The sequence below is a fragment of the Nanorana parkeri genome, unplaced genomic scaffold (genome assembly GCF_000935625.1).
Source record: "Nanorana parkeri isolate BGI_ZX_2015 unplaced genomic scaffold, ASM93562v1 scaffold1397, whole genome shotgun sequence".
In the NCBI taxonomy this organism is placed as follows: domain Eukaryota; kingdom Metazoa; phylum Chordata; class Amphibia; order Anura; family Dicroglossidae; genus Nanorana; species Nanorana parkeri.
The window spans coordinates 220,081-241,857 of NW_017307665.1; the positions used below are offsets into that span (position 1 = coordinate 220,081).

General features: G+C 41.1%; 1 protein-coding gene across 1 annotated transcript in view; it reads right to left on the reverse strand.

The window, feature by feature from the left end:
• Nucleotides 1–592: 592 nt before the first annotated feature.
• RNFT1 (ring finger protein, transmembrane 1) overlaps nucleotides 593–21,777 on the reverse strand; it is a 28,400-nt gene continuing 7,215 nt past the window's right edge. Inside the window, exons 2-9 of the mRNA XM_018569785.1 lie at nucleotides 19,646–20,076; nucleotides 16,042–16,118; nucleotides 14,293–14,393; nucleotides 11,118–11,271; nucleotides 8,820–8,978; nucleotides 7,464–7,529; nucleotides 4,618–4,719; nucleotides 593–858 (exon numbers count right to left, since the gene is read on the reverse strand). Of these exons, the coding sequence (XP_018425287.1) occupies nucleotides 724–858; nucleotides 4,618–4,719; nucleotides 7,464–7,529; nucleotides 8,820–8,978; nucleotides 11,118–11,271; nucleotides 14,293–14,393; nucleotides 16,042–16,118; nucleotides 19,646–20,076 (1,225 nt within the window). The 3' untranslated portion in view covers nucleotides 593–723. The remainder of the gene's footprint in view (nucleotides 859–4,617; nucleotides 4,720–7,463; nucleotides 7,530–8,819; nucleotides 8,979–11,117; nucleotides 11,272–14,292; nucleotides 14,394–16,041; nucleotides 16,119–19,645; nucleotides 20,077–21,777) is intronic.

Sequence of the window (21,777 nt, forward strand, 5' to 3'; positions counted from 1 at the left end):
AGCGTGGTTTGGGGATATTGAAATCAATAGCACCTCCTGCACCAGAATTTGTCAGGCCAAAACCATAATTTTTTTATCATTTTATTTTAATTATTTATTGTTACAGGCTTTGGGGAAATATCACAGGTCTAAACAAAAGGTTTGTAGGGAGCTCTCCGCACCGCTGGGGACCAGCTGCAGGGGTCTGTGCCACCTCTAATCCCTGAGAGGAGCAGCGGAAATCAGGAGGGGACTGAGCACAGATCAACTAATCGATAATGTGAATCATTAACAACTATTCTCATTATCAGCAAAATTGATTTGTTGTTTCAGCCCTACACTTGAGGCTTGAGCAGTAAATGTTTTGCTACTAACAGGAGTGAGGGGGGAGCACTCGTAAGACTTTAGCAGTGACTAGGTCTATTCATGGTCTAATGGGTAGGCATTGCTTTTTAATATGGCCATCCTGGCTACAGAGTGTTGCAGGAGAGTGGAAATTAAACAGGTGGCTGAACAGAAAACTGAATATATTTTGGCAGATACAATCTTTGAATTGTGTATTTAGCTGGAAGCAAGGTCCTACATTTGCATAGAGATGACATACAGTAAACCAAGTTTACATCAAAAATATCTAGCCCTTCTAAAAGAAAAAATAATGTTGATTTAAAACACGTTTTTGGTAAAACAATCAATCTAATGAGAAGATGAAATTGTGTTCAGCAGTCAGAGCACAGCAGAGGAAGACTAGAAGAGGCGTAGCTGTAGCGATGTGGCGCCATCTTTCCACTTGTGGATATGGCTAGAAATGGCAGTGCGGCACATTGGGCATGTCTTCTCTCTATTGAGCCACAGTGAGATGCATTCTTGACAGAATATATGCTAATAGAGAAAAAAACAAGGTTGTAATTAATATCCGAACCATTACAAAATACACTAAATCTCACAACATATTACAATCACTTTACAATATCTAGAAAGTAAATGTGCCTCTTCACTGAATGGACTGAAGGCATTAGAATAAAACAGTGAGACACATTTTTGTAGTTTTAGTAACAAGTCCTCTTGCTACGGCAGCTGAGGCTTCCTTGCATCTTGGAGACAATACAGTATTCTGTAAATGTCCATAAGTCTTGTAGCACTCCTTACAGGAAATCCCAAAGTGTTGGTGGGTGCTAGGAATGACCGCTGATGGCACACAGTACAACTTTGTATAAAGATGTCATCAGCACACAATCAGAATCCAAGTCAGTGCAAATTCATTTATTGATAGATGTCACTCAAAACATCAAACGCTTTCTGGCCACACAGGGTCCCCTTCATCTGATTCAGAGTAGACATGGTATAATACAGAACCACAACACATTGTGTATGTATGTATGTATGTATGTATGTATGTATGTATGTATGTATGTATGTATAATGAGTGATTTGCACTGACTTGGATTCTGTCCTGCTGGTGTGCTGATGACATCTTTATTGAACGTTATACAGTATACTGTAGTTACGCTGCACCATGTTTGACAAGTTACGTACTAATATAGTGCCAGCAGGCTTAATTTGGAAACCTATGACCTGTGCACATCCTTTGTCATATCACATGTGACTCATTACTAAAGTTAGTTAACCACTTCATGTCCACAGCATTTTTTTTATTTTTGCACAGTTAAAATCTGAATTCTTGGCTAGAAAACAACTTTAACACCCCATAACAATTATTTTCTGAAAGCAGAGGTCCTGTAGAATAAAAAAAACTAGTTGCAATTTTTTAGGTCACATGATATTTGCACAAATGTTTACCAAATTGATATTTTTTGTTTGAAAAATACACGAAAATTAATTTTAGAGCACACGCAAACACAATAGAATATCCAATTTTTGGGCTAAATATGAAAGATGGGGTTGTGTCAGGTAAATAGATACCAAAGCATGTCAAGCCTTAAAATTGCTTATTGCTTTCACTCTGATGTTCGGAGCCATATGCAACGTATGGTGCACGTAGGACACACCCAAGGCATGTTTGCATTTGTAAGTGCGTGTATATGGGGGTGAAGGGTTTTACAAACATTTGTGTGTTTTATATGTCACTATAATTTTTTACATTTAACTTTATTGCGATCACATAGGGGGCTAACAAGAGTGACAGTACAACTCTAAACAGAGGTTTAGATACACGTCTTCTGCAGAAAATGTGAAAGCCACACCAAGGCACCTCCATATAGTGCGGTCCAAACTCTAAACTATGAGAGTCTCCATCTTGGAGCACATGGGGCAAAAGATTAAATTGGGTGCAGGTTTGTCAGGAGGAAGCCCAACCTCCCTTAAAAAGGCACAGGCACGCACAAGGGACCCCACACATCACAACGGCAGCTGAGACCCCCTTTGTGTCACTGCACCAAATCAGTCAAGCAAAACAAATGGCAAACGCACTCATCAATTTGTTACCAGCTTTACAGCAAGGTGCACATGGAAGGGCTTAATACATACATACAATATTTTTTGCATGCTGGCTGGTGAGTGTGCTGGGAAACTTTTTGTTGTTGTACTGTATTAAGCCCTTTCATGTGCACCTTGCTGTAAAGCTGGTAACGAATTGAGGAGTGCGTTTGCCATTTGTTTTGCTTAACAAGAGTGACAGGTCCTCTTTATGGAGACATCAGACATATAGTGTACGTCTCCATTCGTAAAGGGGTTAAGGTACCTAATGCATTTTTAAGATTTAACGCCCGAGTTTAGTGTCACTTTAAACTGTTAACAGAAAAGTGAGAGAGCAGTGCAGCCAACCACAGTTTAGTAAATAAATACAGATTTATGAAATAAATAAAAGCAGTCATAAATTCACAAACGCTTGGGAAACAAGGCAAGAAGGAGCAGTCCACTCAACTTGCAGGGTTTTTCACAAAAGTGTGAAGAGTTTGGAGAAGGCAGGAGAAGTGAACAATCTAGGCCAAAATAGCCGATTTGGAAAACCTCTCCAATTCTGCTCACTTTCCAGTTCAGCTATGTTGTCCTAGATTAGGGGTGCCCATAAGGTCGATCGCTATCTACCAGTCGATCGCGATGTCCTCTCCTCCTGCCCGTGGGTCTTCTCCTCTAGATCCCCATCTGTATGCAGCGGGGATCCGAGGAGAAGTGAAGGAGCCGCTGCGGCCGGGGCGAAGGACGGAGCCGCTGTCACTTAACTAAGGCCGAGCGGTGAGGAGAGGGAGAGACGCTCGGCCAGGGTCTGACAGCAGCGCTGCTCTCTCCCCACACCGCTCAGCCTTAGTTCTGATACTTAGTATCGGTGATATGTACCGGTCCTCCGTGCAGGACAAAACACTGGAGTGATCAGCTGATCACTCAGCGTTTGTAAATAACTGGGGACACATAGTACTGTGTCCCCAGTTATGAATGAACAGGATGTGATTTAAATCACGTCCTGTTCATTCATGAGTTTCTCAATGGGGAGGAGCTCCTCCCCATTCAGAAACTGGATGATACTAAAATATTTTCTGAATGAATGGGAAGCCTCTGTGCTTCCCATTCATTTAGAACAGAGGCTGCAGAAAAAGAGATTGAGGACTTTGTGTCCTCATTTTCTTTTTCTATTTTAAAATGGAAATATCAGGGGTCTGTTTAGACCCCAGATATTTCACTGTAGCCTCCCCAAGAGTACAAAAAAAAAAAAAAGAAAAAAAATTAAATAAGGACGTTTTTTTCTTGCCTCGGGCGCAAAAGGAGCTGGCTACGGCTATGCTCCCACCGTGGTCGTGCGGCTGAATGTGTCAGACGCAGCAGATGGTAAGGGGCAGGACACCTCTCGCCATGTGCAATATCGGCCACACGAGCACCGCGGGAGGACAGGACGCAGGGGCCTTTTAGGACGCACTAAAACGTAAGGCGGCCGACTCCCTGCGTTCTGGGGCAGGAGGGGGCGTGGGGTTGTATTGAAGTCAACGGCAACGCAGCCATGCCCTCCGCCCACAGTGTGATCGCCTGCACCCGGAACGCAGGTGCTGGCAGCATTTTTGCGGATCGCACTGGACTGGAACGCAGGCACTAATGTGCCTGGGTTCTGGGTGCAGGCGATCGCACTGTGGGCGAGGGGCCTGGCTGCGGTGCCATTGAATTCAATGCACCGCCACACCTCCTCCCGCCCCTGAATGCAGGTGTTTTTTCGCTGGTAGATCTAATTGAGCTCTTCATTTGAAAAGTAGATCTCCGGACGAAAAATTGTGGGCGCCCCTGTTCTAGATTGTTCACTTCTCCTGCCTTCTCCAAACTCTTCACCCCTTGTGTGAATAACCTTGTTAAGTCTCTGCACATCGCTGGGCCCTGAAGGATTTGTGTGTTTTCCCTGGACAGCTGCATCTCCAGATACTGGCCATGGCAGGGGTGAGGGATGTGTAGAGTTCAGAAGACTGCTCCTTGGGAGAAAACAACATCACAGCGTCTTTTTTTTTTCTTAATTCTCCCCATAAATAATTGAATGTTATTGGGCTAAACAGTCTTAGGAGACAATAGAAAATAAAAAAGATGTATGGGTTGGATAGTGACTTTTGTGCTTAGGGCATACAAGTTGTTGCAGTGTCGCTGCAAACTAACTGATATAATTGGAGTTAAATAACATCATAAAAACCAGAAAGTCAGTATTTTTACCTGACACAGAAGTACTGTTGGCTTTTTAAATTCAGCCTGACAGATTGCACAGATGTCATCAACTTCTGAACATTGCCGGTTAGATGCAGCTGCTCCATAACTCTGAAATAAAAAATACATACACTAGATCTTTTTTTACTTTCGTACAGTGAACACAAAATGTAGGTCAAATCAATGGTCACTATAACAACGTTTATACAAAACTGGGAAAACAGAGGCAGAGAGCGCCCAAACCATGTTTAGAATAATTTTATTTCAATAATCATATACAATAAAAACATAGCAATAACAGCAAAGCCCCTATCAATATCCTCCGGTATGGGAAGTGTACATGGCTCTGATGAAGGGGGCGTGCCCTGGAAACGAGTCAGCCGTGAACATAGGCGACCGGCTGTGAGGCGGCAAGCCATCTGGCAAATCAGTGTCATCTGTGTGAGATTTCTACTATACGGGTTGTGCACTTCCCACACTGGAGGATATTGGTAGGCTCTTCACGGTTATACCTTTTGTATGTTTTTATTGTTTATTTCAATAAAACGATTTCTAAACATGGTTTGGGCGCTCTGTGCCTCTGTTTTCTCAGTTTTGCAGTGAAGGTTCCCTGGTCCTTGCGGAGCAGCAGGACACTGTGTGAGGATCGTTTTCTCTCTGGGAAGGTTATGAAACACTAGCTGTCACTAGCGCCAGGAATTAAGTATTATATACATTTTTTATGCATACTTGTAACATAGAAAAAAAATGTATGAATGAAATTTAAATATTGACAGACATAAGCAAGGCATTTTAGAGCCTAACTCCAGACCAAATCAATTTTCTGTACTCCAGTAAGATTACTTTTCTAAAAACCCACCTGCCATATTCAGTAGTGGCTTCTTCTCCCTGTAAATCCCCAGATAAATCGGGTGGAAGTTCAGCTTCTGCTGAGCTTCGCTGCCCGCTCTGGCTGTAGCCCTCAAAGATCTCAGTGCTGTGGTTGCATCTCTGTCCCCCTCTCCTCCATACCCAAGATGATGATTTGCAGTAATGAATATGGCAGGGGAGTTTTCGTTTTATAAAAGCACTGAGATTTAGTGATGTCACTATTGTGCTACTTCCGGTTATCTTTGCTGAAGACTGAAACGAGCAAGCAAAGCCCTCCCACTACCAAGATGGCCACCCCGAACAGGGACACCATACAGAAAAAGGCATGGTAAGTCAGTAATGGGGAGATTTACCAACTGCCTTCCAGTTTGTTTTTTTTGGCACAGTTTCCAGAGTTCAGCTGCTTTTTAAGGGAATAACCTTAATACAAACACATACGAGGGTCAATCAAAAGGTAATGCCTCCATGTCTGCAATTTGTGATCTATTAGAGTGACTGTGAATGTTCATGTACCATGTTATAGAGCTGTCCTTACCCCACTAATGTATGCTTTTCTTTTTCAGACTAAGGGAGTAGAACCATGGCTCTGCGGCTAAAACAACAAGCTGTAATTGAATTTCTGGCAAAAAAAAGTGGTGCACCTAAGGAAATGCACAATTGGAGTGGACATAAGCAATGTGCAGCCTTGGATGAAGAGGTTTCAAGTAGGAGAAACCAAAATTCCACTACAGCATCCCCATAAACATTTAGCCAATTATGGATTTCCTTAGGCGCGCCACTTTCTTTTGCTTGAAATTCAATTACAGCTCATTGTTTTAGCCGCACAGCCATGGTTCTAAATCACTCAACCTAAAAAAGAAAAAGCATACATTAGTGGGGTAAGGACACCTCTAGAACGTGGTACATGAATATTTACTCTATAGATCTCAAATTACAGACATGAAGATCTTACTTTTTGACCCCCGTACCTTGCCAGCAATAAAACATTTTTAGACCTTGCATGCCTCTAATGCAAAAGAGGTATCTAAGGTGGCCTTCCCTTACAGTACAGCTCACATACCACATAAGTGATAATCCCGGACACACAACATGCTAAATTTGTTCCGGCAGTTGCAAAATGTATGTCAACTAATTAAAAAAAAAAATCCCTGTGCTTCTGTTCACTAAAAAGGAATGGTGGCTTGATTCTGAAAGAGGGCACACATTTCAACATGAGATTTGCATTTGTAAAGAAGAGATGGTGGATTCCCTGCTGGACTGAACAAGTGCTTGTTGTGCAGCAGTGTTGCAAGATAATAAAGACATCAGTTCCACGTGGCTTAACACCAGCCTGGGAGGCAGGTTTTCTTCAACAAAGTATGGGCAAAGGAAAAAAAAAACAAAAAAAAAAAAACACAGCTATGGCCAAGTAAACATTTCACACAAAATATATGCCTGTATTTCCAATGCAAACACAAAAATATTAACATTTCTATAGCTAGTCAGCTATTTGCTGACCAAAAAAAGCATCTTTTACAAGTTATATCGCCTTTCCATCCTTTATTTTTTTTTTTATTTTGGCTATGCTGGACTTTTTTTTTTTTTTTTTTTAAACTAATAATGAATGGGAGCACCTCCTACATCTTTTAGTCTACGAAAGTAAGGGGATAAAATGATGCGTAACAACATGGTCTGAATATAAAATCTATATCACCGATTGGAAGGGAAAAAAAAAGCAGATACAGTGCTTAACTGCAAAAACAATCTAACTAGGCAGCTGCCAGTAAAACAAAAAAGGACAGCTTCTGAAAACAGCCCGTATAACCCAAGCCATCAGGAAATGATTTAAGTTGGTAGGAGCAGACAACTTTGTAGGCCTATGTGCTAAGCACTGGCTGCCAACATGTACCTAAGTCAATGCCGCTCCACTTAAAACACAACATTGAGATGTTAGATTTCTTTTTTATATTCATTGTGCAATTACAGACTGTATTCAGATTACTTACAGGCTGAGTACAAAACAGTCGCAAGATATCCGCAGATGCTTTCCATTGTCCAAAAACCACAAAAAGCTGAAATGAAAACAAAAAAAAAAACTCTTTCATTAGGTGCGGTTTGCCATTTTAATAGCTAGCTTCATTTACTGGCAGCAACATAAAGAACTCAAACTAGGTCAGAAATGACTCTCATAATAACACAGAGATAGAGGAAAACATTTAGCAATCTGGAGACCGCTAACTAAACGTAAAAGTCACCAGGATCTTCTAGAGATGGAGAAAAAAAATGGATTTGTTGGCCCAAAAAGAAAATGATGTTCCAAGGTTATTTGTTGGCATACCAAGGTGTGTGTGTGTGCGCGTGTGTCCGACCAGTTAGGAGTGCTCATTCAGGAAACTGAAGAGACATGTGTACTAATCTCACAGCTATTCATGAATCTCATGAGTTTACACCAGTGATCCCCAACCTTTTTGGCACCAGGAGCCAGTTTTGTGGAAGAAAAATGTGCAAGAGGGGAGGTTGGGCGATGCGAGGGTTGTTTAGGGATTATTCAAACACATTTATTGTGCACTTTATTTCTATTATATTGCAATATAATTATACAACTCACCATAATGCTGACTCAGTGGGAGCCCGGAGCTTGTTTTCCTGCTCTCATAGGTGGCCTGTGCGGGCTCTTACCAGGGGTCCAGAGACTCGCACTGTCGGCTGCGGGCACAGCAGACGCAGCTCTCTAGTTAGGCGGCCACTTGCTCCTCACTACGGCGTGATTAGAGGGCCGCCTCTGCCGGATTGTAACCGACACAGATTGCCATCAGGGATACCGAGGCAATCAGGGCCGGCTGGGCCTATTTGCAGGTGCAGGCTTGGAGCAGGAGCTCCACGCGACTCCATGTTAATCCGGCCCTGACCGTGGACCAGCAGCTGCGGCCCAGTTGCTCACAGACTTGGGGACCTCTGGTCTAGAGGACCCTTCTACTCTTATGCTCATAGCTCCTGAAGCTTACAATCTAAGGGAATGCCGCAGACAGAAGGATCACTGATCCATTCTGACAAAACACTTACGTCTGTGGCAGTAAAAGGTTTAAAAGGATGTTTTGTAGTATCATAGCTCGCACCTGAATAAGTAAAATGTACTGTTACATACATTAAAATCCTTTGCAGCAAATTCTATCAGCTCTAAACATATTACATTCATTATATAAGAAAAAAAAAATCAGTAACAATTTGCTATTTCTGAAAGGGGCATGGGATATAATAGCTTTGTGAAAAACATTGTTTCAACAAAAGATGTTGACTCCTAAGAGCCAAAACACATAGTAACACAGCAAGCAATCATAAATATATATATCTATATATCTTACTTTTATGATGAGGTAGAGCAAAGCCAACAAAACACCAAAATGCCATTCTGCTCCACTGGTCTGGGCCCCATAATCAATCAAATAACGGAACCATACTGGTGTTGACACAAGCATACAATAATACTGTGCAATTTCTTCTAAGCACATGTACCAATAGCCCTAGAGAAGAATGGCAACATCATTAATCCAAGAGACACTCTAAACCTTTTTAAACACATGTATTTACATTTATGTGATTGATAACTGAACTAAAAAAAAGTTACGATTCCAACCTAATATTTTATGTGCAAAAGTAGTTAATTTTTTTGTTGAGTGATGTTCTGATTTGGGGGAACTACCTTCACATACTATATGCTAATACACAAACATGGGATTCCACACAGTAAGCACTGCTGCATATATTTCTTTCTTGTCTACTGAGGGACATAGGAAGCCAAACCTTCAAATTATATTTCTGCCTACAGTAGGATTGGACACTGACAACCAAATAAAACTGTAGGTAAGCCCATGATAACCCCTTATCGCAAAGCAGTACTGAGAGCATGATACTAAAACACAGAGGGGTGGGATCGGTCTCCCTTAATTGACTCCAATGAGTCACAACTCGGCTCATTATTGAGTGAAAGGTTCATGGTCACAATCTAAAGAAGAGCCACTTGATCTGAATAGGAGGCTGTAGTGTACAGCTCTATACTAAAGCAGTATCCAGTAAATAAAGGTCACATATGAAAATGTGTACACCACAATAGACATCTAGTGATAGTGTCAGTGTTCAGAGAGTAAGGCACATGGAAACTGTGCCACGACTCTGGGTTTGGAAACTAATAGCACAGTACAAGGGCTGTGAATTCCTATGGCCGAGATGAATTAAATTTGCATCAGACAATGCAAGTTATGGACAAAGTGGGTAGCGCTCTTTTGACTAAAGTCACAGGTTGGGGGAAGCCCCACAAGTGCAGCATCTGGAGGTAACATACAGTATTGGTGATTTCACTATTTCCTGAGGTAATTTTTCACAGGAAATTATCAGAGGCTGGGTTACACCGAAGGCTGTACTGCCATTTTAAAATTTAGGTAGTGTTCTACAACTAACTGACCAGTACATACGGCTCTGGAAAGCATCCACAGCAGAACTTATAGTAGAGATAACACTTACAAATATATCTGCATCACGGGGAGACAGTAGAGACTGGTTAAGCCAGAGTGTGTACCACTGCTCTAAAAATGCAGAGTGCTCTCTGGCTAACTGATAATACCCACAAGTCTGAAAAGCGCTGAGAAGAATAGCGCAGTGGCCAACTGTCGCATTCCAGTAAATGTTTGCCCCGTCAAAGGTCTTACACAGAGACTGGTTCACACCAGGCTGTGAAATGGCTTTGCAAAGTGCTCTGCAGCGAACAAACCAGTACACCAAGTATCTGGGAAGAGCCACAAGCAGAGCCCAGTACCCTAGGGTCGCATTACAGACAGGCCCTGCAATCTTAAGTCCAGCAGGGTCTGGGTACAGCCTCCAAGGAAGCACCTATCCAGAAAGCTGCTGTGTATAGACCAGCTGAAACAGATTAGAAGTCTTGACTGATGGTATTAGCATGGAGTACCAATAATGTTAATAGAACACATAATATAGATAGAGTTTCTCAGCAGAGCTGAGGCAAATGTTTCCAAATTCCCAGGCCACAAACAAAAAACGGAGGCATGACGGTTGGAGACCAGCGCTGACTGGCGGAACGGACCGGGGAGGGGGCGGGTACAGCTGGCTCTGCCTCTAGATAGGCAGAGCCAGCTGTCAGTCACGCAGCTGGGCGGATCCCGGCACAATTGTCAGGATCCGCTTCAGCTGCTGCGTCTCCGTATACCTTGAGCTACAGCCTAGGGTGCCGGGAGGACGCTAGTTTGTGTCCTCCCGTTACCCTAAGGAGAACTATGGGGAAATGCCTTAACCCCATAGTTCTCCTTTAAAGAAACTTTTTAATTGGAGGACATAGCTCTACTTAAATTGACAGTGATAAACCCGAATAGAGGACACCCCGGAGACCCTCCCTTTCCCAGTCTTTACCAGTATAGTGCAGGGGATTAAAGGAAGACAACATAAATTAATTCAGGTATTCATGCTGGCAGTGTTTAAAATGCATTGAAACATTTTAAAAAAGGAGGCAAGTGCTAAGCAACATACAATTACTGTAATATCCTTACCATCTTGTCTTGATTTGTATTGTGATTGTAATGTCTTCCCTATATTGTAAAGCGCTGCGCAAACTGTTGCGGTATATAAATCCTGTATAATAATAATATCCTTACCTTGCATTTATGTGACATAATAAATGAAGGCACCAGCAGGACCAAACACTTGAGGCCCATAAAGATAAATTTCACAATAAAATCTGTGATACCAACAACCCACAAGACATCCCAGAATTGTAAAGGTCCAATAGTGGGGTTCAAAAAAATCAAGCTGCAAAAAATAAAATAAAACCATTTGTGTTATTAATATACAAAAAAGTCCAGATTCAAAAAGTTAAACAGTAATAGATCAGCATGACCTGAAAACCTAGCTGCAAAAATTCAACTAGGAAGGCAGCACACAAAGCTGGCAACTAAAAGATAACTATAGGAATAAGATTGCAGTCCAGAGACCCAACAGCTGAATATCTAAAAACCAGAATCACAATGAACCTAGAGTAAAAAACAACAAAATATATAAATATTCACCCTCATTTCTGCAATTAAAAGCCAAAGCCTTAGTTGAGTGTTCAGTCACAACACCATTTCTTAAGATGCACAGGATCATGCAACCAGGTGCTGGGCCTAACTCTAATTTAATTAATTAAAAGATATATATTAATATAAATATTTTTGGGATTGTCATTTAAGCTACAGCATGGAGGGTAATATTTTGATAAATGTGTCTCAAGCAGGGAGGGGATTTTCCCTTACTTCCTGTAGTGTCTCCAAGACAAGAACAGAGGTAAAATCTCCATAATAAAGCACAGGAGTGCAAACAAAACAAAACACAAAAAACAATGTTCATAGGGTTTTTTAACCATTTTGGCTTTGGATATACTTTGGCTTTGGCAATGGATATACAGTCAATAGCTGCTGTTGCCCGGCTTCTTGATTGGCCGGTTTTATGCTGATCGGCTGGGAGGCTAAGGGCAGACACTGTAAAGGACATGTCCCAGAAGCGCTGTCACTCAAGCTGTGAAGGGATCAAAGAGGGGCAAGTCAGCAGTGGAGACTGAAAACAATGTTGCCAATGATGTCACAAGTCCCAGAGACACTGCCTCTCCAGCTGTGAAGCTCTGGGACGGATGCGTATCAGCTACAAAAACTCAACTAGCCATTAAGCCTACTAACAACTTGTTCAGAGGCGCGGTGCCCCATAACTCCTAGGTGGTAAGCAAGGATGCAAACTAACCAGGCTAGGATGGATCTGCTTCAATTTTTAGTGTGGTTAGAACAAAAATAGGGACTTCATGAAGGGGAATGGCAGGATCACCAGGTATTTTTCTACACTTACATACATGAAAGGCATTACAAGGTGCATTGAGACGGACAGAGGGAAGAAGTCCCCAACTATTAATTTTAAAGCTGAACTCCAGAAATTTGCTCTTCAAGGATTAAATGTTAGTTTTTGCCTAGGGGCAGAGTTATAGGGTGTAATACTTATTTCTCGCTCCGGCAGGTTCCTTCCATCTGTGCAACTGGTCCCCGATGCCTCCTCTCTAAGGCACTCCTGGCTAGTGGACATCAAGGACAATAACCCTGCATTATATGCGAGGACGGCGAGCGGCCAACCACAATCGGGAGTAATGGAGAGAATAGTAACATGCCAGAGCCTCCTAGAGCTTGAAATAAGGTAAGAATTACACCCGATTCCTCTACCTCTAGGAAAAAAATAGTATTCAACCATAGTGGGGGGCCCTTCAAGGGGATTAAAAAAAAACAATCCCAGAGTTCAACTTTAAGGTGCACATATACTTACATCTAGTTACACTGGCAAATAAAAAAAAAAACCTTCTTGTGGGTATAAAATGCAGTTACCTCGAAGTACCTGCACATACGTTTAACATTCCGCAAAACGTTGCTTTTACAGCCAAATGCCAGGCCATTTAAACAAGCAAAGCTCCAGCATCGATATTGGCCAGTATCAGACAGTCCATCCAGGGGCGTCCCAAAAGCAGAGACCGGCATGCGCGTGACGTTTCTGCGCGTGTGCGATAAACGTAATTGCGCATGCTGGGTCGTCTTATTGACACCTGCCGGCGGCCATCTTTGTGATGGACGCCGGCAGAGAGAGGAGGGGCCGTTCACGCGGCGGGATGAGGTATGCTGCCGGGTCCCCTCCTCTCTCCTGACACTGTCGGCCTCTCGGCCCGTGACCGAGTGCCCGACTTTTCATAGGGGGGAGGGGACACCAAAATGACTGACAGTCATTTTGGTGTCACCGGGTGTGGGCCGCACCCCCCTTGTGATGCCACTGAGTCCATCACAGTGATAAACCAATAGGAATGTATGAGAGGTGGGAGTGATCAGACAAGCTTTGATGCTACCTGGAAGCAGTGACTAATCAGGGTAGCCCAGTGTACAGGTGTAGCAGGGGGACTGCAGGTATGTGCAGGCACCCATAGCAGTTTTTTTTCTATGAAGTCACTTTAATTATCTTATAAAACATGATAAGATTGTAAAGATATTGAGCCATCCAGAAGCACTCTTATCCAAGTGAAAGTTCACAAAAAAACTGTAGCAGGCACACAGAACAAAAAAAAAACAAACCATGGGATGAATTACACAAATTGTAGCAAAGATTGACAAAAGATTTCTGGCTTCAGCTGCAGAATTAAACATGGCCGGCTACCAAGGGAATGACTCCCCATTTTTTCTTTAATAAACCGCATAAAATGACTTGATAAAAATCGATGAACAGGTAAACAGAAAATAAGACAGTTAGCTTAAAGAAGGAGCCTTTTTTTCAAATAAAAAAAAGAAGTAAAAAGACAACTACTAAAAGGTTAATAACACAATTTCTAAAAAGTCACAAACCAAGAAATAACAAACCATGTCCACAAAAAAAAGCCATTTTATGAAATCTTAAAAAGTTATAAAGGCAAAGAAACAAATCAAAGCTTTATTAATACAAAAATGGTTCTGAATGTTTTCCTACCCCCCAGGGCAATAAGCACAGTATTGTACTAGGTAAACTGAAAGACCTAAGCCGGTTTCTGAACAGTCCACCAGAAAAAGCCTCAGGCAACAGGATGTGTTTACATGCAACAGTGCAGGATCCATGGTTAATCTAGCAGCAGATGTAATTTACTTTCTGTAAATGCATTAATAAAACGGCATTTCAGTTGTTTAACACCGGCATATTTTCGGACATAGATTATTGCCCCCCTCTTTCATTAAACAAATATTAGCAGTATTAGTAAGATCAAAGTATGACAAAATAAGTAATTTTCATCTTGTGCCGACATACCTGTAATAAAGTGCCTGAGAAGAAAATATGTAATACAAAAGGACTGAGCAACCAGATAAATAAAACAGCAGCCAAATGCACTGAATTTTGGAACACTTATCCTGCAAAAGTAAACAGAAAAAAAGGAAAAATTAGGAGTTAAATTATACCCTTGAAGGTAATCATCAGAAAATCCTGGGATAGTTTACAAAGCTCAGTTTAGGGTCTTTATTTCAACACTCTAAGTATTTCTGACCAGTGGCAATAGTTGGAAGTGACATGTTTATTTAATTGACTGAACTGTAAATTGAAATGAAATGCCTAGAAACAGAAACTGACACATTGATGAGTAACATTATCAAATGCTGGCTGTTAGTCATGAATGAATTAGCTGGAGATTCTTAAGAGAATGGGAACTACAGTCAAGTCAACATGAGGAGTCACCAATAGTAATGGTAAAATTAGAAGGCAAACAGATACAAATTAAAGGTGGTATTCAGCCAGGATAAAATGAATAACCAAGAATTAGGTGAAGCCAAGAAAAGAGCACAGACACAAGAACATAAGGGAGAGTCTTGTTACCCAGCCACAAACCTCTACAAAAAGGGCAAGTATTACCAGAACTGCTAAACAGCACAACTGATCATTGATTTTAAGAGGCGTGGAACTATTGGCATGACTGAGACCGGTATATTTTACCTTGAAATCACCTAAACAGTTAAGATGTATAGTCTATTTGCAAATTAGCCCAAAAGACCAGGTGCATTTGCAGCCAAAATGAAGATTCAATGATGAGCATTATGAAACAAAAGGCTGGTTTGCTAGGTCAGACCAATTAAAGCCACATAACACTAGGCTCACAATACTGCAGAACTACCCAAGTGATAAAGGCATGGAATTACATTTCTCAGTAAGCTATCAAACATCTTTTTGACTGAATACCTAACACAATAAATTCATGCATTGCTAAAAATATAGGCAATATGTGGCACAAATTAATAAAAAGCATACTAATCTAAAATTATTTCAAACTATGATTAACGTATTCTATGTACAATTGTAACCATTTGCAAAGTTTGGTCAAAATGTATTTACCAACATTTTCAAAGTCATTGAAGTTCCCTAACTATTAACAAAAATGTCTCTTATTTGAGTATCACTCAGCTGTAGATCCTCAAATCATCTCTGAACGGGTGCGGACACTGTCCTTCCTTCTGGAGGGGGGCTACTTTTGTTCTTCATGGTCCCTGTGTATGTTGAAAAGTAGCCACCACTCCAAGCTCACTTCTGTGATTGACTACAATCCCAATACAAATTAGTAACACTAAATGTGAGATTGTAGTCCATCACAGGAGTGAGCTTGCAGCGGTGGCTAAACATGCAAAATTACTTTAAGGGGATGCCCTAAACCTGCTTGTTATATGGTGTTATATGGAGAAATCCAACTTTCACCCAAAAAAAAACAAACACACATTACTTAGTACAAATATTTTCATCAGCAAGCTATCATTTTTCTAAACTTTACCAGAAATGTAAGCATATCTGCTTGGGTTTGCTTTTGGGGACTGGAACATTTGTTTAGATTTTCCAAAAGCCATTTCACCATTTTTCTACCTTGCCAGTCTGTAAATCACAACTTTATAAATACATGAAAAAATAGTGAGAAGGTCTGTCCAGAAAACAAAACAAAAAAAAGATGTTGTGATCTTGAGTCACTGGCAACTTTGTCTATTATCAGTAGAACTTATACGCAAATGTGAGCTTACTTACTCTTAGAAAAACCTGATTTACAATGCATTTGTTTGCATAGAGAAAAGTTGTTAGCAGACCAATTCCAACAGAAATGCCTATTAAAAAATAAAATAAAAAGACGTTAACACATAAAAAAATAAAAAAAAATGATAAACTGATGTTTAGTAAAATAACAAAACTGGAAAATCAAAATGTATAACTTTCTACAGTTTAAGCAAAAGAAAACAAAAAACTATCAGAGTAGATCTAAACCCAATCCCTAAAATCACATATAAGCTTTAACGTGATGATTTCATTTCAAAAGGTTGCATCCAATCTTGTATTTAGATCTGCAGCTTTTAATAAAATAATACCAGGTAATCCTACCATGAAGATCCTTGTTCAGGCACTTTCTGCATGCTCACCCTGTCATATGTGCCACTGATGGAGACTACAAGCAGCTGTGCAGACACATACTGCATAGGCATGGTCTATCGCTGTCGCTAGAAGTAAATCATTCAATTGCATTCATGCAGACAGTGGTGGAGAAAGTGCAATATGACAGGATGTGGCTGCAAGAGGCTGGGAGAGATCAAAAGCACTAAAGCACTGAAAAAAAGGATAAAGAAAGTGAAACAGGTTGTTAAAAAAATGGCAGCTGTTCATGACACACTGTTTCTGACTAATTAAATGTTTGTTAGGGTTTAGATCTACTTTAAGTTTTTGAGAAGGTAACTATTGTTTGTAAAATGTTGCTTTAAAAGAGATAACTATTAGTGCAAATTAAAAGAAAATAACTTTGCTTTCCACACTGGGCAAGACAAAACTTATAAAATAAATTAAGCATGAAGTAACATCAAGGAGACAGGAAACTCAAAAGTGAAAAAAACAGAATGGTAGGACATAAACAAGACAGCGTTTGCCGCACTTGAAGGATCTTTACAAGAGAACTATAGCCAAACTATTTTTCTTTTTTGGCCATAGTTCTCTTTTTGGTCACAGAAGTACCAGCCCAGAAGGAACCCGACAATATTGTCAGGATTCACCCCACTGCTGGATTGACAGTTGGCTCTGCCAATCTAGAGCCAGCTATCCCCACCCCCTCCCCAATCTCTTCCTCCAATGAGCACTGGAGGAACAGAGAGGGGAGGGGGAATTCCTCCTGCAGGGAGCGGTGACTGACATCACCTCCCTCTGCTGGGAGAAACTGTGAGCTGAGTGATCAGTGGTTTGTGATTGCACAGTTCTCCGAGCTATGGAGCCCACATGCGACAGCTGCAGTGTCACACCCAAGCTCAAACTACATATTTTACTGTCCAAATAGTTGTCCTTTAAATACACAGATCTTTTGTAGGCAGACCAAAAATAAATAAATAAAATAGGTGTTTGAAAATGACACATTTGGTAGTGCCAGACAATAAACCAATGCTACCAGGTAAGGAGATGCACCTTCTGCTATTTATCTGAGCAGATGGAGGGTGGCCTGTGATGTCATTTTATGGATCAGAGGTGGATTGGCACCCAATTAAATCACACCATCTCCAATACTGTATTTTATAACAAAAGTCCATTTAAAAAAGCATAATGCTTCATTCACACCTAGGCGTTTGAAATTCAGCGCAATTGTTTGCACATCATAACACGGAGTTTCTAAGAGATGTATGGTTTTGCAAGTTTGCGGCTACACTACAGTCTGTTGGGGACTTTTTCCCCGTGTTGCGCGTTTTTGCATGCTTACGAACATGCAGGTGTGAACGAGCCCCATAGCAATGCATTGCTTTTTATGTTTTGCGCATCTGTGTGTGTACGTAAAAACAGCTAGTTGTGAACAAGGGCTAAAACCATGATGGTGTGTAAACTGACAGAGAACAGAGAAAATTTCACCAAAACACACTATTCATACTGATTGGGTGTTAATTTTTTTCTTTTACCATGCATTAAAATACCCACAACATGGCCTAAAAACCCCACAACCCTAGGTCGAAACTTGGGTATCAGTCAGACTTTTTCAAGGAAACCTTACCCACGAGTTCCATCAAGGTTACCTTGCTGGCTTCAATAGTTTGAGCCAGTGACCCAGAACAGATTTGTACATACAGTTACTTTCTCTGGGTCAATGAATAAGTATTGAAGCCAGCAAGTCCGCACCATAGACAGGAAACTAGCATTTTCAGATACGTCAGCAATGGCAGCCTCTATGCTTACAGGATACTTCAGCCATATATTAAAAAACAACGGGGAGGTGGCTGTGTTTAGAAACGCATGCCTGGCAGCACAGATCACAACCAAAATGCACAGAGCCAATCACAGTGACTCTATGCGTCATGATGGCAAATCACATCGATCACACAGCCCATCACAGCGATGTCAGTACTTACATTTAGAGCTCTTCCCTTTCTCCCACAACAGGGAAAGGATGATTTAATGAATTAAGGATGATTCATTAGATCACAGACAGCAGATTTAAGGTCAGGGGTTTTAATTAAATCGATTGTGGGACAGTTCAAACCCTGTCCCAAACTCCTCTCCTGTATATCCCATCTCCATTCTGTCTCCGTCATCCTGTCTCCTGAACTATAAATTAACATATTCATCTTTCTTATCCTGCACATTGACCCCCCTCATCAAAGTATGTGACCTGTACATTAACCCCTTCACCTCCTCTCTCTGTGTATGACCTGCACATTAATAATACTTTGCATCTAGTGCACCATAACCAAGTTTTGTATTCTAACCACCTCAATACTGGCATGTTTCTTCATTTCCAAAAAATTGTGACAAAAATTTTTTTGTACCTTCAAACAAAATTGGTAATTTTGGGTGTGTGTGTAGTCCTGGCATTTTTATTTGAGGAGTGTTATAAGAAAGAGAAACATTTTGTTAAAAATAGTTTTGGTCTTTTCCCCTTTATATAGTAAAAAATAAAAAAAAGTTATAAAATGTATTTGGGTGTTGCATGACCGAGCAGTTGCCAAAATAACACAGCACTAAAAACTGAAAAATAGCCTGGTAATGAAGGGATACGTACAGGCAAGTACTCGTGTTTTAAGCAAATCAGTCAAAACAAAAGAAAAATATCCCCGATTTAACCCATAACCTGTCCTAGGCCTAAACTGGCCTTTAGGGACAATTAACACCAGCCACTGCACAAAACACACACCGGCTGGTGTGCGGTGCCTGACACAGTGCTGATATATCGGTGCATCCCTAGTCACAAGTGACACTGCATTCAATTCTACTGGCACAGAGGGGTGCAAGGGAGTTGTTCCGTGAGGCATTTTACTGTGCTGAAAGAAAACTACAGCATGCCGTACTTTTTTTTCAGCGCACAACACTGTGGTGCGCAGTACAGTGGTGTAAACCAAGCCTGTTATTGACAAGGCAAATTGCCTTGTCTTGCGTTGGGGCTGCGCTGGAAACTCTGCCCAGCACAGCCCCAACACATTGTGTAAATTGGCCCTTACACCTACTCCTTCACTGCTCACATTTGGACACTATTACTACAAAAGATTGATACACCATACACATCCACACACCTTTATACAAAAGAAAGAACTCCGCAATCACTTCATTACTGGATGATTAGTTGATATGGTTAGGATTATAGTGTTGCTTTGAATTTCAAAGTATAACAGAACATTACCTGTTAAGTGCTGAACGAGAAGTTTGGCACTAAATATTAATATATATGGAAAGCTTTTACTCAGCCACTGGTAGACATGCAGGACTTCTGAGATACTGTTGCCGTTTTCTCTATTGTCTGTATTATTTGGATCATCTTGCCCAGTCGTGTCATTGGAATTCGAGTGTGTATGACCATGCCGACTGTGTAAACGTATGGTTGGTCTGGTATGTCGAGAGCCAGGCCTTCCTTCACCCTCAGAATTTGCAGGGCGGAGATTTATTACCACTTCTCCAGCATTGCAGGAACCTTCTGCTGGTGAACGAACAGTGGGAAGAGAAAGACTAGCCGAGGAACCGTTGATATTTCCCGCCTGATGAGCATGTCCAGAACTTGCCTGCATGGTTAGGGTATTCTGATCTTCTGAATTGCTGGCCTCACTGCTACATTTCCTAAATTAAAAAGGTGAGACAGCATTAAGTACGCGTTTTCAAATTATTCCAGTTACAGAGGAAAGCAAAACCAATTTCTAAACAGTGATTATGTGTAACCAATTAAACAGTTGTATGACTTAGTCTGGTATTGATTGTTGGGTTGGACTACAATTGAAGTGCCACACCGTGATGTTATAGTCCAGATAGAAGTTTATTCTAATTTTAAATCGTACACAATGCCAACATGTTTTGGGGGCCAAGACATGCCCCCTTCATCCGGGGTGATAAAATAAGTATAGCCTTGCAATTTATGTTAACATTAAAAAAGTACGGTAAATTAAATTTAAAAAAAAAAAGTTTCCCCTACTTTATGTTATAAAACATCTATTCTTACCCATATTCTTTAATTTTTGTATTACTTTTTTTTACACAACTTTATTGCTATCACATGGGGGGAGGATAAGAAGCCCCCTATGTGATAGCCAATTTACATGACACGTCCTCTTTATGGAGACATCAGGGGTCTCCAAGACCCCTAATGTCACCTAGGGACCCCCACAGAAGCTGATGAAGCAGAGATCTGCTTCATCAGCTTCTGTAGCTTGAAAGTGACACTGAATGCAGGAAGTGATGATATATAGATATCTATATATAGATATCTATAAATCTATATAGATATCTATATAGATATCTATAAATCTATATAGATATCTATATATCTAGATATCTAGATATATAGATATATATAATACAGGGCTTGAAAAATCCACTCGTCACAGACGAGAGGACGGTGGAGCACGACGAGTAGCTTCCCGGCCGGCCGTTGTAATTAACGGCAAACGTCGGAGTGAGAGCAATCATTTTAGAGCCATTAGTCACCGATAAAAATTAGGGCTGCAACAACTAATCGACATAATCGATGATTGAAAGTTGTCAACTTTTTCAATCATCGATTAATCGACTTCCGATTGGTTGGCCCTGTTCACGGCTCCACACACGCCATACCTCTTCACGCTCGCCACTGCCAGACCCGCCCGCCCGCATCCACACACCGGACCTCCTCCCCGCCTCACGCTCACAGCCCGCCCAAATCCATGATCGGCACAGGGACGCGTGGGAGAAGAGGTAAGGAGGAGCAGGTGCGGGTGGATGACAGCCGCCGACAGGCCTGATCTCAGAAACAAGTTGCTGGAAGACTGCTCAGGTAAGCCTGCACTTTCCCCACACATGGTGTTCTATAATGTATTGCTGGGATTTGTATTCCTCTATAGCTGATGGTACATTGTGCTGTATACTATACAGAGGACTACAAATCCCAGCAATAGTACATTATACACTGTATGTATAATGTACTATTGCTGGGATTTGTAGTCCTCTGTATAATATATAGCACAATGTACCATCAGCTATAGAGGAATACAAATTCCAGCAATACATTATACACTGTATGTATAATGTATTGCTGGGATTTGTTGTATTCCTCTATAGATGGTGGTATTCTGCATTGCGCTGTATAGGGGACAAATCAAGGAATAATACATTATACAGCGCAATGCGGAATACCACCACCTATAGAGGACTACAACAAATCCCAGCACTAATACATTATACACTGGTGCAATGCCGAATACCACTAGCTATAGAGGACTACAAAACCCAGCAATTGTACATTATACAGCGCAATGCAGAATACCGCCAGCTATAATGTACTATTGCTGG